This window comes from Parus major, chromosome 3, assembly GCF_001522545.3.
Source record: "Parus major isolate Abel chromosome 3, Parus_major1.1, whole genome shotgun sequence".
NCBI classification, from domain to species: Eukaryota; Metazoa; Chordata; class Aves; order Passeriformes; family Paridae; genus Parus; species Parus major.
In genome coordinates this window covers 60,550,138-60,566,003 of record NC_031770.1, presented here as the reverse complement: position 1 = coordinate 60,566,003, position 15,866 = coordinate 60,550,138, and the positions used below count along the sequence as shown (strand labels likewise).

At 38.7% G+C, this 15,866-nt stretch overlaps 1 protein-coding gene across 1 annotated transcript; it reads left to right on the top strand.

Moving 5' to 3' along the window:
- The first annotated feature begins 5,234 nt into the window (after positions 1 to 5,234).
- On the top strand, positions 5,235 to 15,703 carry C3H6orf58 (chromosome 3 C6orf58 homolog). Its single transcript, XM_015623224.1, has 6 exons — positions 5,235 to 5,592; positions 7,436 to 7,522; positions 11,020 to 11,204; positions 12,278 to 12,411; positions 12,829 to 13,067; positions 15,320 to 15,703. The coding sequence occupies exons 1-6, from the start codon at positions 5,271 to 5,273 to the stop codon at positions 15,517 to 15,519; spliced, it is 1,167 nt and encodes a 388-aa protein (XP_015478710.1). The 5' UTR covers positions 5,235 to 5,270; the 3' UTR covers positions 15,520 to 15,703.
- The last annotated feature ends 163 nt before the right edge of the window (positions 15,704 to 15,866 follow it).

The following is a 15,866-nucleotide window of genomic DNA, read 5'->3' as shown; positions in this document are numbered from 1 at the left end:
CTGGGCACTAGCATCTAGCCACAGACTTACTGCTTTGGATATTTGTGTCTTTTAATGAATCTTTTCCATTATGCTGATTTTTTTCTAATTAGTTTTTCTCATTTTAATCTAACTAAAATGTCATACTAAAATTATAAGTGAAGATTCAGTTTACTTGTCTTTTAAATTAATGCATAATTAATGACAGATTGAAAAATAAACCCACAACATGAAAAATAAAACTCACAACATGATTCTAGTATTTTTTGTTACAGTTGCTCTTTCCCTGGTGATATACAAACAAACAGCCAAAGGATTTCCTTAGCTTCGTAAGTAGTCTTAGGACTGTACTTGACAACAATTTCTAAGAAAAAGTAGACACATTATATTAAAAATTTACTATCATCTTCCTCCATTAAAAAGGTGTTTCCAACTCAGATCCTCTCAGGAATATATCTCTCTGTTTTAGAATATATCTCCATTTTTCTTATATCAACTTTTAAGTATATGTTTCAGTGAGTGGAGCTTTTGTATGGTCTGACTCAATGGAATGAATTCCATCACACTGCAAAAATAAGGCTGAAGTATTTTATGGTAGGTGTTGAAGAGGATCACCTCTGAACCATGGCTGAAGGCTGTAGGTGCTAAATTCCACAGATATCTGACTCCATGATCAGCTTCACCTTCAAGCTGCAGTTAAAAAAAGCAGTGAAGATTATGGTATAATCTGAACTAACCTCTAAGCTAAATATACCTCCATAATACCACTATAAAAATGAAAATTATAGGTTAATTCAAATTTTCCTGATTTGGGTCTGAAAAGTGGTTTTTTTTTTAATTGGGTGGTTGCTTTCCTATGTGTGTATATATATAAATATATAAACGTGCATCTTAACATTGGTCCTGCAAGCAAGCCTGTTCATGAAATTTGAGTATGGTCTTGAGTCCCCTGGAGCACTGTGATCTGGAAAGTACACTTAGGACACCACCAGGTACCCATTACACATCTTGTGTGCAGCTTGCTCCTCAATCCATAATTGGTGCTAATTAATCTTCTTTTACTATTATGAACTGGAGCTCTGGAAATGTTGGATTTACACTTGCCTTTGTAGTCATTTGTCCAGCCAGACTTCCACCCAGCCAGCCTCACGGGAAGATTTGCTTTATCTGGGGAAGAAAAACTGCATATGGTAAAATCCCACCAGAGATATGAATCTGGTATTTCTCTGTGTGCTGGTTAATCACAGTTTATAATCCAAATTGTCAGGACCTTCAGCACAGGTTAGTCTTTTTGATGAGGCAAGATCAGCAGGGAACACAGGATGGCTTTTGCAGAGGGGAGAAAAGGATTAATAGACAACACGAGAATGATGTTTTGCAAAGAAGGAGAAATGTTCGCTTCAAGGATGTCGGAAGGAGCCAGGATATGATGATGCAGCACCTCCTGCTAGATCCACTACACACACAGTATAATTTCCCCTCAGATGCCTGGTGCTCCTACCACAACGTGTCTTGCTGCATTAGTGGTTGGGTCCACTCATGTGACCACAGGGCTTGGCTGATGATCTTTACTCACAACAACATCAATTAGTAGCAATATATAAACCCTTCTATAGCCCTGTTAGGGGGCTTTGCTGGAGGATTCTGAAGCCAGAGAGATCCTTCCTGCCACATACTAAAGGCCTGTGACAAAAAGAAACTCTGTTCAAGACATTAGCTAAGGACAATAACAACAGAGATTAATAGGTAACCTTAGTATATCCACTGCTTTAAGCTTATTCAGTGAAGCACATGAAGAATACATTTAGCTACAGTGTAGTCGTTTTTCCCTGAAACAGATCACAGTCAAGGGGTACCCACAATTACTGGTGGAAGCGTCAGGGCATGAAAAAAGGCACCATGTCATAGGGAAGCTTATACCAATATCCCATCTAAATGAAAACTCACTATTCTTCCTCTTAGGACTGTTACCCAAAAATGAAGTGGATGAACCCTTCCTGTCAGTGATGTTTTATGTGGCTGAAGGATAATGACATCCCCAGTTTACCTAAAGGTTTCTCACCTGTGTCAGCTCTGAATTAATTCCACTGGGAGTACTGATGCCCCTTCCTCACTGGCTTTCCAGCTCCTTCCTCAGTGTATCCAGCCAGGACGAAGGAATGGAACTATGGTTTGATAGTTTGGGGTCTTAGGGCTGCCATTTCTTCTTGTGGTCACCCCAACTAATGTAATTGATGCTTATTAGCTTTTCTGCAGTTATCATGAAGCAAAATCTGTAGCCCACTCGAAAACTGCAGCATTCTCTAGAAACTTGATAATTACATATCAGACCTGAAATTACCACCTATCATGTCCAACATTCTTTTCCAGCACGTGATTCTGCTGCAATGTCTCTGGGAACACATCCTTACTGAGTAACTGGCAGGGTACTTGCTAACAGTGGTGAATAGTGGTGTTGACATTACTAATGATCTTCCTTAATCTCCCCTTTGCTTAAAATGCTGGCACGCTATGACTCAACACCCAACACCAACACCACTCAAGTCCAGTTGACATCACATGTACCCTCTCCTCTCCCCACTCAGGACAGCCAAACCAACTGGACTGGATTCCAAACTAGAAACACCAGCTCAGATATTTCTCAAAGGAAAACAGTTGTCCTTAAAGTCATACAGAAACTTCAGCAACTTGTTTGCACACACACAAGTAACTCTAAAAATGAAGATCTATAAACTGAATAATAATATTTTTCAGGAATAATTTTTTTATTAATAAAAAATTAATGTTGACTTATTAAAGATTAACTGGGTTTATTGAAGTCCTTTTATTATCATAATAAGGCAAGAGTCTGAAACTTCTTTTTCAGAGGACTTCAGCAGTCTAAGTAGATGTATTCTTGTTCATTATTTCCCATTTAGTATTTAACACAATTTTTTTTCTATCAAATAGCTCAAAAATTGATATAAGGCAAGCATTTTATCATTAATTATCTCAATTCTGTATTATAAATCTTTTGAGAAACTATGCTTTTGCATTTACACTAGTGATTAATATTTTCATGCCTGCCCAGGTCAGTGTTAGTAGGGTTTGCCTTTCTAGATGGCAGAGCAGGAGAACATTTTCATGCACAATAAAGTTCCACACAAACATGAAACCAGTAGTTCAATACCAAATAATTTGCCTTGAGGATGTAAATATATGGTATCACTACAAAAAAAAAGTGAAGGCATTTCTTCACCTCACTTTACTTTATGTACCTTAAACAAAATCACTTATGTAATGTCTGATATCTTTCATTAGAAGAATTCAAACTCTCCCCTCTGACTAAAGAAAAACAGAAGGAGTTTAGCTTCCCAATTTGGACACTTCTTTCAGTGATGAAAAAAAAACCAAAAAACCAAAAAACCCACCAACCTCTTACTCCTTCATGTTCCTAAATAAAATTTCTGCCTTAGTGCAATTATGAGCTTTGTGCCTTTTATTTCATAGAATCACAGGTTTCCTCCTCATATCTTGTGCCTTAGCTGATGCCTTTCATCATCCTTCATTTTTAGGTAAGCCTTACTGCCCATTGTCTCAATTAGAGCCTTATATATATATGAAATCAGCACGTTTCTTGGCATTTGTTCTCAGGATTATTTAACAGAATGCCTTAATTCAAGAAAAAAAAAGAAAAAAAGAAGTACCTTTCAAACCATTTCTGAAATTATTATTTCAGAATATAGATCAGAAATTACTTCAGAAAAGTAGTAAAAAGAATATTGTTTTTATTTAATCTAAAAATATTTTTTCTATGTCTTAAGGTAAACTTGTAATTTCTACTCTCTCTACAGTCTGTCAGGAACAATACATCTCTCAGTGGTGTGCTTTAAATAAGTTACATTCTGGTACATTCTGGATATGACTGATTCTCTGATTTGGTTATCAAGGGAATCTATATAGCTAGGTTAATATTAAAATGCCTACATTTGGGTTAGATAAATCCCATCCATAGAAGTTAATGAAAGAACAACTTGATTTTTCAAAACTTCAAGGCAGCATGATCAGATGTGTGTTAACCTCTGTTGAACACTGTATTTCAAAATCCTTTGTGTTTCTTTCTCAGTAGCAGACAAAAGAATTAAAAGCGATCATTGAAAAATTCTACTATTTACTAGAAATTCTCCTTAATAAATAGAGTAAATGGAAAATTTTTGAATTGAAGTGATACATTTATTTTGAATTTATTATCTGAAGTTTGCAGCCAGTTTTGACTTGCTCCCACCCACAGGTTTAAGATACTTCAGGCACACAAAGCCCAACTGAAACTCACAGAATTACTTCAAAAAAAAACAGCATTTGCAATTTTTCTCATGCAAATAAAAGACTACAGAGATAACAAACCACGTGTTTGTTTGCTCAGTGTTCTTTTGCAAACATGGCTTATCTGAGAAAAAGCAGCTGAAGATTATAAAGTCCTAGAATTCCTAAAAGTAGGTGAGATGGAGGCAGCTGGGCAGTTTCACTTTGGCTGGAGTATAACTTGGGCACCAATTTTATCACTGGAGGCATAGACTTTGTGCTCCCTTTGGAGTCTGCAGGATCATGGAGGTTTAATAGGAGACCATAGAACTTTATAATGATGACCATTTCCACACAAAACAAAGCAGTACTAAAAGTACAGCTCTTCAGGTGCCACATGGCCTGAAGAATGGCTGATGTGGCTTCTTCCAGAGCTGTAATGACCTGGAGGCTGCAGGCAGTTGTTCGTTCCAAGGCCAAAGGACAAAGCTGACAATGGCAGCACCAGCAGCATGTCACTGTTGCTTTTCTGTCAGTGCCTGGAGCCCTCCTCAGAATACCTCAGCCATAGCCTGGGCTATGTTGAGTGTTGTTGAGGTGAGATCCCTGCTGCTGCTGTCCCTTCCTTACCCAAAGGGATTGGGCTGGGAAAGGGAAGCTGACAGCTAGTAAGAAACACAGACACAGAAAGTTTGATAGCACAACTGTATAATCAGTATTGCAGCCTCTCAACCATTTGGAGACATGTGCATATGTCATGGACAGCACAGATCTGGACATCTTCTGATTAGATTGATTCCTCTTAAACGTCTGCTGGTGCTCCCTAGACCCCACAGATAGGACAGAGCATTGTTCACAGTTGCTAGTCTGGTGACTCCCTGTCAGGGTCATGGCTGGGAAGAGGGAGGGGAGACAAAGACTTGTGCGTCTGAGTCAGCCTTTTTGCCCAGCCCACACCTTTCCCGATAAAAGCCCTGCAGCCACAATCACCTGGGTCACAAACCTTCACAATGTGGCCCTGCTTTGGCATACACGTTCTTCTTGCAGTGGCTGTCACCCTGAGTCCTGTGACTGCTGAGGCACAGAGTGAAAATGATGTCACTGGAGAAGATGTCTATCCCCCGCTCTGGGACCTGGCCCCTGGAAACCTGCTGGACTTCCCAGTGAAGGACAACAAAATTGTCATCAGTGCTTGGAACTATCAAGACCGACTGGGAGTGTATAAGAGCTTGTTAAATGCTTCAGCCAAATATTTTGCTGCCTTTGGACCCCAAAACAGTGGCAATATTCTCTGGGGATTACCATTGCAGCATGGGTGGCAATTTCGTACAGGTATGAATTATTTGCTTAAGATGCTGGATTAGCAAAATGTTTTCCAGACCTGCTCAGAGGCTTCCTTTCCAAGGTTTCTTCCTCACCAGCCTCATATAGCCTCAAATGGTGTAAACTTTGACAGAGATGCCAATTTGTAAACAAAATGCTGAGTGAACACCCTTACCTTGCTGAGCAATAGCTATTAATATTCCTTATAGGAATAGGTCAGAATCCAGATTTGTGGTATAGATGGGCAATATTTCAGCTAATTAAAAATCTCTGGAAAGGCATTCCCAGCTGCTTCAGTTTATGTAGATAGATTTCAGGGCATGCATTCTACAGTGCTGTTCTTAAATTATCAACTAATAGGCTTTTATTTCTGTTAATGTTACAAGCTTCTAGAGGTGGTTTGAGTTAAATTTCCAAGACAGATATATGAATGTCCACATCTCCCTCTGAGAACTTATTTCTGTTTACTCTTCATGACCAGTTTAGAAATAGCCTCCTTATTTTCTAAATATGTTTTTTACATAAATGAAGTATTTTCTGTTTGTTGAGGGTTTTTTTTTTGTTTGCTTGTTTGTGGGATTTGTTTGGTTAATCAGGTTTGTTTTGTTTTAAATGCTTGTTGCAATGGACAATCTTTTACAACATTTGTCTTCTTTTTCTTTTTAGTCTTTATCCTTCCCATTCATTCCTTTTGCACACCAGTGATCTATTGCTGCCTGTTTTTTGACAGTCTCTGTTGAAGTAAAATTTTTAAAAATTGAATCTTTCTGGTAATATTAAAAATATAATCTTAATTTTTAAAAAAAGGGTTGAACTGCAGTCCTCATCATTGCAAGTTCATGTTCTCTGTGCTTGGCTACTGAAAGATATACGTTTGAGTATCTAGCATGCCCCAAAGCACAAGATCTGCCCAGTCAGCTAGGGAGAATAATTAGGATAATTTGTATGCACATTGTTCATGATCGTCTCTTCTTCCTGAGTAAAAATATCAGAAAATTTGGTTTGGTAATGAGGTTCAGTTCTAGTCTGACAGAAATGACACTGCCATTATTCAGCTGACTTGTCAGAGAGCAAATGCTCTGCAGGGCAGAGTTTGGGAGCTCCTGGAATAGCTCAAGCCACTGCACAAGGCCATGGTAATTGCATGTCATGCACTTAAAGCAGATTTCCTGACACTCTGCATGACAACACTTAATGTACATGTATGGTGCTCTTTTAGGACTTAGGCCATTTCTTCATGCCACGTGCTTAAAGTAAAATATTCTGTCATGAATAATTGTGAAATGTCTTGCATGTTTTGTAGATTACAGATGCTTGCAAACTTTGCTAATTAGTTACATCAATGCTTGCATGCTTAGCTTCACATTAAGGCCACGATTGTCTGCATGATTAAACTGGAAGTGATTCTGTATCATACAACCCAATTAGGTGAGACAATTACTAACACATTTAGTTTGTGCTGTTTTGCTCGTTGAGCAGCTCTCCTAAACTAGCAGTCCTACATCTATTAGAAATGACGCTTCAGCTACGCACGTGCTCGTGTGTGTATGTATATTTATGTCTCAGTAAAAATACTGTGATGTCCCGATTTCAAACAGTTCAGTAAATTCACAGAATACATTTACAGTGAGGGATAACTCCAACTGTAAAATACAATCAAATTACTATGCACTGAGAAACTCAACTACTCTAGGAACAGTAGTTTATGAAGCAAAGCAACAGTAATTGCTTTGCTTCTCCAACCAAAAGTCTGCGTGCTTTATTCCTTTATATTTTTTTTTTTTCTCAGTGGGATTTCCTGTGCGAAAAGTTTGAGAAGTATTTGTTGTATTATTTAATTTTATTCACTCAGGTAGGTTAGCAGATCATTCTGGTGTGACTTCCTGTGGCTATGAAAATGGAGAGCTCCTGTGCCAATCTGTAAGAAGCTGGTGGTCCTGTAAGTATATGCTGTCACACTGTTCTTCTCCAAAATAAATTAGTGTCCTAGAAGGGCATCTCAAAATATTTCTTCCCTTTAGACTTACATTATCATTTCAGTGCTGTGTAATTCTCCATCACAACCTTGCAGCAAGACACTTAAGTGTGAGTGGGTAAATGAAAATTAATGTATTTTGAATGCTTACTTGAGAAAGGAGAAAAAACCCAAACAAAGAAGCTTGCAGCCTTAAAAATATTTACACTGCAAAAATTTATGTGAAAATGTATGGGAAACACTGTGACAGGTATATATATTTGTAGATATTTATAGATATTTGCAGTTTACCATTAGTCCAGAACAGTTTTCTTCAGTTTAGATGCTTGCACTCCAAACTAAAACTTTGTGAGAAAATGTCAAGCAGGAATCTTTGTGGTTTTTATACCATCCATGGTTCTTTTCCCCATAGCACATTTTCCCTCCATCACTTCTGCCCCTTGGTCCCTCAGCTTCTCTGATGTCCTGGTGTAAGTTCCCCCTTTCCCAAGACCTGTCAGCAGGTTTGAGCAAACAGCTCTGTCCCTTCCCTGCCACAGGAAAGTTTTTCCTTCAGTGGCCATTTGGATTAAGCTTCTGGCTGTGAATCAGTAGAGAAAAGTATATATCTTCAAGTGAACAAAGACACAAGCATAGATAAAATCTAAAATGTAAATCCAGGGTAAAACTGTCTGTGATATGAGTATCACAGTCATCCAGCTTTGGTTTTCCCATTTTGTGGATAGCACTAGCTGCTGTGTGGGATGGTGTCTCACACAGTGTCAAGTAACAAGAGTCAATGCATGGCCCTTTGCAAACAGGGGACCTTCCTGGAATAGAAACCACCACCTTTGTTTCTCAGTGTTTGAATTCCTGCTCTTCATTTTCTTCTAAATATTGCATATTTGCTTGATATCCATTTTGTTGCCTCCAGAAAATGTATGAACTCAACTTTGATTTACCCTTCTGTAGCAAGAACATTCCAAGAGCCTTTGAGATTGCATGGAAATGTCTCTTAGTGTTCTGAGGATATGAATGCTTTCAGCTGGCGTTCAGAGCAGCCCTCTGGCATAAGTAGTCACATGAAACCAGGAATGAGTTTAAACCAGAAACTCACATTTAATATGCCTCAGGTGAATGTGATACTACTTGCTTAAGATCATTTATCTTATTTTGCCTAGCATAATATTCAGTATAGTCCTGTCCTGCATTGCTTTCTGCCGGCTAAGTCACTGAAGCAGGTGGAAATATATAATAGAGGCAAGAACACTTAAGAGAATACAAGAACTTTGTGATGTGAGATCAAGGTTTCAGTACTTCTCATGCAAAGAGTGGACAAGAAGCAAGAGCCAGATCAGCAATGAGTCTCAGTGAAACACCTGTCTCATCGCTTCAAAGTTATGATACGAACACTGTTGTCTCATCACTCATCAGAGTTTTCCTTTGATCTTCTGACTGGCCATGCATTTCCTCCTGAATTCCCAGCCAGGTCCACATTCAGGAGGCATGTCACATGAGACAAGGGGTTTCTCTTTATATATAAACTCTTTTATTTCTTTTATTCAGCACTCCCAGGGAAGTCAAAACCCTTGTACCTGACCAGTCTGTCAGTGTCCCATTATGGGGACCCCACAGAACAGTCCACTCTATCAGAGCATGGTTTCATCAACCTATTTGGGGTTGATGTTCCCACTTGGAGCTGGTAGATATTTCCATTTTTGTCAAGTATGTTATCTTCTGCTGGCAACTCTTCCCTTAGTGCCCTTGAAGGACTCACAGTAAACAGTCTACTGAATAACACACTTTATTAACAAACACATTGATAGTCAAACACTGTGACAGGTTAAGGTTCAAAGATGACTATTGATAATAACTCATTGCAAAAATGAATTTGAAGCAATATATTGACCAATTCTAATCACCAATTAAAGCTAGCTAGAGAGAATAATTTAGCTTGCACAGAATGAGGTTCTTATCCAATAGACATCCCTATGGGGAAGAAGACAGATTCAGCCTGTTGACTGGTCCCAGAAGTTCTGATGGAGTATTCTCTGACTTCCCTCCCCACTTTAACTATATTTATATTACTTCCTTTGAGGGGAGAGAAAAGGTAAAGTTACAGTTGGTGACATTTCATGTTGATGTGGTGCTTGAATCATTAGTATACGTAGAGTGTGAAAAGCAAGATGTATTTTTGAGCCAATGAAGCAAAGGCCAGCTTCTGGTTACTGTCTGGTTCATTCCTTTGGCTTAGTTCCTGTTAGCTGCATGTTTTCAGTGGAGCATACTCACAACACCACTGTGTTGCTCCATCCTTTGTTTCATATCTCATCAATTTTGATAGACCATGGCCACAGCACCTCCATGCTGCTCCATCCTTTTCGTCATCTCATGCTTACAGCAATACACTGAGTTCCCTCAGTATTCCAGCTCCTAAGGTGTGCAGACCCAGTCCCTAGTGAACTATAGCCAACACACATACTCCTTCTGTGTCAACTCTGTTTTATGATCTCCCATAAGGTGGAGCAATGGCTTCCCATTAGGAGGACACTGATACATGGTAGGTGTTCAGGTTTCGATGATTTTGGTCCTCACTGCTGGAATTTAGCTCAAAATATCAGCGCAGTCCATAGCCCTGACACCAAGTATGAGCAAATGACTTCTCAGCATAACAGCTCAGAGGAACCCACCCAAGAGGGAGAACAACTGATCCCCAGGCTTTTCTTCACTCAAAGCTATTAAACTTCATTTCTACTAAGTGGACACATTTAAGAGGAGAACTTTAAATCCTCCTTCCAAGAGAGGAATATCAAATAGCCCTATGGGCTCTCTTTACTGGACATAAGATTTGGCTCCAGTGAGAAATGAGCCTGAGTTTCCTACATCCTGGATCTGACTGCTACAACTTATGGATCAGACCAAAGAAAGCCATCATCATAAAATAAATCTAAACAGATAATTGATGGTAATGAGGGAATATCCAAGCAATTTTCAATGAGTAAAATATTTTTAGAATCAAAATTATTATTTTTAGTAAAATATCACATTTTCCTTTCTCATAGGTCTAGGATTCATAGAAGAGGGGGTTTTAATGGTGGAAATACTTGTGGAGTATCCCTTAGTCTTTCTATACTTAGTTTGCAATTAATATTTGAGAGACCTTTCTTGTCCTTTCCAAGACAGCCTACAAAATTCTAACTTCTTTCCATTACTTTTTTTTTCCTTTTCTGCAAAGTAAAGCACAGTGTAAGCTCATACAATGCTCTTAAAGGACAATGCATAAATGAACACTACAAATCATATCTAAATCAATACAAATGTCATCATTATTACATTTCAGTACATATATTCCACTGCTGAATACAGTTGTATTCATGACAATTAGTAACAGTTGCATTTGGTGTGGGAGAGTTCATATTCGTACGTGGGCATTTTTCATTTGCTTGTGATTAACATCTCCTGCCTTTTAATTATTGTTACAGGTATGAATTACTATCTGGCTATTATACCCTTTCTGGGGGCAGTGGAGGCTGGCCTCTTTGGGCAGCTGCCGTATGAAATAGAAATATTGCCACCAGAGGAGCAAAAAGTTGATTTCTGTTACAGCGTTAAAGACTGCTGGTCTCGCATGCCCAAGCTCATGGATGAATGGAAGACCTTTTTTGAAGTAAATATTTTTGTAAAAAATATTTTTAGAAATGATACCAAAATATTAGCTTTAAAAACTATTATTACTGTCATTTTTAAGATTCAGAGAGCTTAGTTTGTTTTTAATAGCAGCTTCATATAAAAACAACAAGCAGGAAAAATGGAAAGAATAACATATAGTGAGTCAGAGGTAAGTAGGATGGGATCTTTACAAGTTATATAATATTTTCTTCCCTTGACACAGATCTGTATTTTGGCTTCTGTTCCAAGACACTGTTTTGTATTCAATTATATTTGTATTCTTCCAATACTGTTTATGTTAGCAATGCAAAGAAAGATGGAACATTGTCCTCAAGAAGTGGTCCTTAGTTGGTTTTATAAGGTTCATTTATTTCTTTAAACATCTAAAAACTTGAAAATGCTGAAACATCATTCATAAGTGCGCCTATTTATGCAAGTAGATATTCTCTTTCCTCCTCACTCATCTGTTCTCTAATCCCAAAGATAACACTACTTCTTACTTCATAGATTTAATAGCTATTTTTTATAACTAGACCACTGCAGTTGACATTTTTTATTGGTAGTCAAATAATTGATAATTATCAGAAATGTTAAACTGTAAGTCACTCTTTTGAGTGAAAGTAGACAGTTTAAGAGTAAGACTGGATTTGTCTTCATAAGATCATTTTTCCCATGCATCATGTTTCAGAAGTTGTTATAAAATATCTCCTTCACAAATAACCATAATGATAGCAAGATAATTTTCTTATTTTTCTGAAAATCTTTGTAAAGTTGTGGTCAAAAGAGTACGGACAAGTTTTCAAGGGGTCCCTATTTCAGTGCTGAATCTTGTATGAATACACTCTGATACAAAAATCCACTGCATTTTTGTAACCAAATACTGAAATGATGTGGATAAAACCCTTGCAGTGTTGAAGTTGAAGAACAGCAACTACCATCAACTCTTCAAATATAATTTCCTTTAACTGCCAAACATCATTTTGTGATGCATGTGCTTATATAAAAAAAAATAATAATTTGGTTTAAACCTCCCCTCTCATTCTCTATCCTTTTTGTCTCCTGTTGCTGCAGTATCTGTTATCTACAGAACACACAGCTGTGAATTCTGACAGCTTCTCCTCCTTCAAACTGGATGATGCCCTTGGGCTCATGTGGAAGGCACACACCACCTCCATTGCTTACGCACTCCCCAGATTCCAGGACCGGTAAGGGGAATAAAGAAGTGTCCATGGAGGATCTTTCCACCTCTTTGGAAGGATGGTATCCTAACAAAGTCTACACAAGCTTTCATAGCTTAGGTGTCTACTCTTTAGGCTCTGCTCATCCTTCCACTCTCTCAGAGTGTGGGATGACCAGTGAGAGATTGGCTGCCCAAACTGTGATGACCAGTCAGGCTCTGGGCTTAGAATGAGATGCTGGTTCACCTCTGGGAGCCAGGACCTGATTCAGGTTTAATCTGGGCAGAGGCAGAGTTGCCAGGAGAAATTAGGTATAAAGTACTTAAGGAGGCACTGAGGCCACTCAGGATTTTATACTGAACAAAAACTTTTGGAATAAACAACTAATGTGTTCTACAGGGGAATTCAATTATCTGCCACATTTTTTATTTTCTTCTCTTTCAGCTTAAAATATCTCTCTGATCCAGAAGCAAATTTTGGTGAAGACTGGGCTGATGCTGTAGATTTCATTGCTGCCACACACTTCAGTACAGACTTACTGACCACAAACAACTTCCAGTCCTTCCTGCCCCAGAGGATGCTTGTTGAAGGGGATGTCCTCCCATCCATTAGTGACTTCTCTCCAGAGCAAAATAAGGTCCTGGTGTCACTCAGAGTTCTTCACAAAGCAAATAAACTAACAGGTATGAGCCTGACCTACAGATGCCTGTTGTCCATAAATATTTAATACTCTGTTCTCTCTATATATCTTTTTTCATATGAATACAGTGAATGTTTGATATAAAGTGGTATAAACAGATCTTAGAGACTAACAGTAAAACAATTAAAAACACAACCATAAGCAAACAACACACCAGACAGAAAATGCTGGTGGGATAACACTGACAATGAGGGATTTCAGTGAGAAAAAAAGCATTTTGGGAGCAGATGATCTTACTCCTTCTTTTCCCAGTTTTCAAAGGAACTTTAAAAATACAGATATTTTTGTGTTTCACCAGTCGAATCCGAAACCATTAAAGCTGTAAATGAAATTATTAGACCAGTTAAAAAAAAAAAAAAAAGGGAAAATTACCACGAGCACCAGTTTGCAAGTGTTTTGGTTTTAGTTTTTGGTTTTATTTCAGTCTTTGATTTAACAGAGATCTGTCTCAGGAAAACGATATCCTTAGACAATGCTGGCTTCATCGCATTCACCAAAATAAGTCGTGCATCACCATCCAGTGGTGTGTCTCAGAATTACACTCTTCTGAGAATTCAGTTCTTTCATAGATACTGTTGGGCCGGCTATTTTTGTTTGAACTTTATGAAGCAAAGTTATTTTGAATCTTTAAATGAAGATAGAAGGTAAAAATACATTGAAAAATTAACATGCCTATCTATGGCATTTGTGATCCTCTTCTATCTGTACATTTCACTGAAAATTCTCTTATCAGTTGTATTGAAAGCTGAAAAAGATGTGAAATAAAGATATTCAGTGATACAAAAGAGCATCTTCCCATCACAGAGTGCTTCCCTTTCGTTTTTCACATAGCATTATCTTTTGGAATCTGAGTAAGGGTCTGAACAGATCTATCTCCTGCCTGGCAGTCTATTGACACAGTTCAGGAGGAGCACACCAAGGAAAAGCATGACCAGAAGGACAGGAAGGAGGGAGGAGCACATCAGGTGAGGACAGCACTACAGGGAGAGAGGAAAGAATGTATGGATGCAATCCACTGTAAATAGAAGGAAAGAGGGAGAGAGATGAAGTTTCATATAGGTGCAGCCATAATGAATTCCATAGCTGAAATCCCTTGCTTTGCAGGGGAGAGATTTCCCTGACTTTGCTGTAAGGGATGAGCTTTGAATTCAGCTGATAATTAAATGCCAGCTAATTCAGCCTGGTAACTGATTTGCAGATCAGAAAAAGCAGTTTTAAAATAAATTTGACTGTGTCTAAATCCAAAGCCTCACCAGGGACCTGAAAGACCTTATCTTAGTGCTACAAAATAGAGATTACTAAATATATTGGTTTTGTAGATGCTTTTAAATACATCCTGTGAGACACAGGGTTCTCTACTGGTACTGCAAACTTCAACAGCGGACAGAAAGCTGTACTACCTCCTAGGACAGGACACTGTGTAACCCAGAGTGAGACTTGATTTCTTGATTCAGAGTTTGATTGATCTTTATTTTCGTTTAGTTGCCCCTGCTAGTCTAGCAGGAGCTGTATTGAGAGAGCGTTGTGCTGCTACTAAAGCTTTTCTACTCATGGACTGTCAGATCAACTTTTTATGTTCTGCCCCTCACTGATACCCAAAGGCAGAACAGGAGGAGAAAAAATTCTTAGTTTTCCACTAGACTTTTTTACCCTCACATTTCCCTTCTATCCACTCTAAAAATGATCACTGAGTGGAGTGAGGAGTAAGTAGACATTGTCCTGCAAACTGGCACTAGAGCTAGGCTGGCTTGGCCAAGCCACACTCCCTAGAGAGCCACTGCTTATCCCCTGGACAAAAGTATTAGGATCATTTGCTTCTTTAGCTTGAGGTCTTAGCTGGCAGAAAGTGAAGGCTTTGTTTTAGAGTGAAAACGAAGACAGGCCTGATTATAAACTCCCAGGCTACTGCTCCATAAACCACGGAGCTACGTGCCGGAGCAGACAAAGACCTTCCCTTAAGTCTTCCATCATTTCGATCTGCAACACCGGTGACAAGGGAACAACCCCCCTTGTCTGTCGATACAGAGGGCTCCGAGCCGAATGAATGGTGTGCGTCTCCATACACATTTGTAGGCAATTATCACCTCATGGTCGGTCTCCAGCTTTGTCTCCATTTCGCTGTCCCCAGGAGAGTGTCGAGCGCTTGTTGCCAGACTCAGGCTTCGTCCCTGCCGTGCCGAGAGCTGTGTGCGCTCCATGCTAATTTGACAATGTCATGCTGTGTTTTTTTCCAAGGAGGATTGCTGCTGAAGATCTGGAAAAAGGCTATGTCCACCGAAGCAGGAAGAAAACTGGGCCGAAAACTGATTGAAAGCTTGGTTTCGAGCCAGGAGCTCGAACTACTTGACCTAGTAGGAATTCAGAATTATTTTCAAGTATTATTTGAAGATTCGCAATTCCTTGAGAATAAACGATTCCAACGTGGATTGATTTAATTTTTTAGCAAACATGTGTCTGGTAATCTGGCTTTGGCAATTTCTTCCAGCAGGATTTCCTGAGTAGCCTTTCTTGCGCGTCTTTCTCTCATATGGATTAGATATTTTTAGCCTTAATTTTCCTAATTATCTCATTTTCTTAACTCAAGTCCTTATAAATAAAAAGCCTTACAGAAAAATCTGACTTTACTACTTTTTGTGACTTTATAAACTATGTATCATAATTGGAGACAAAATTAAAACCAGGCAAAATATATTCTCTTTCAGACTGGGTTTTTTCCTCTGTAGGCAGGGATTCCACTAGACATGTAATTACTTGGGTCCTTGATGGTCTAAAAGATGATCAT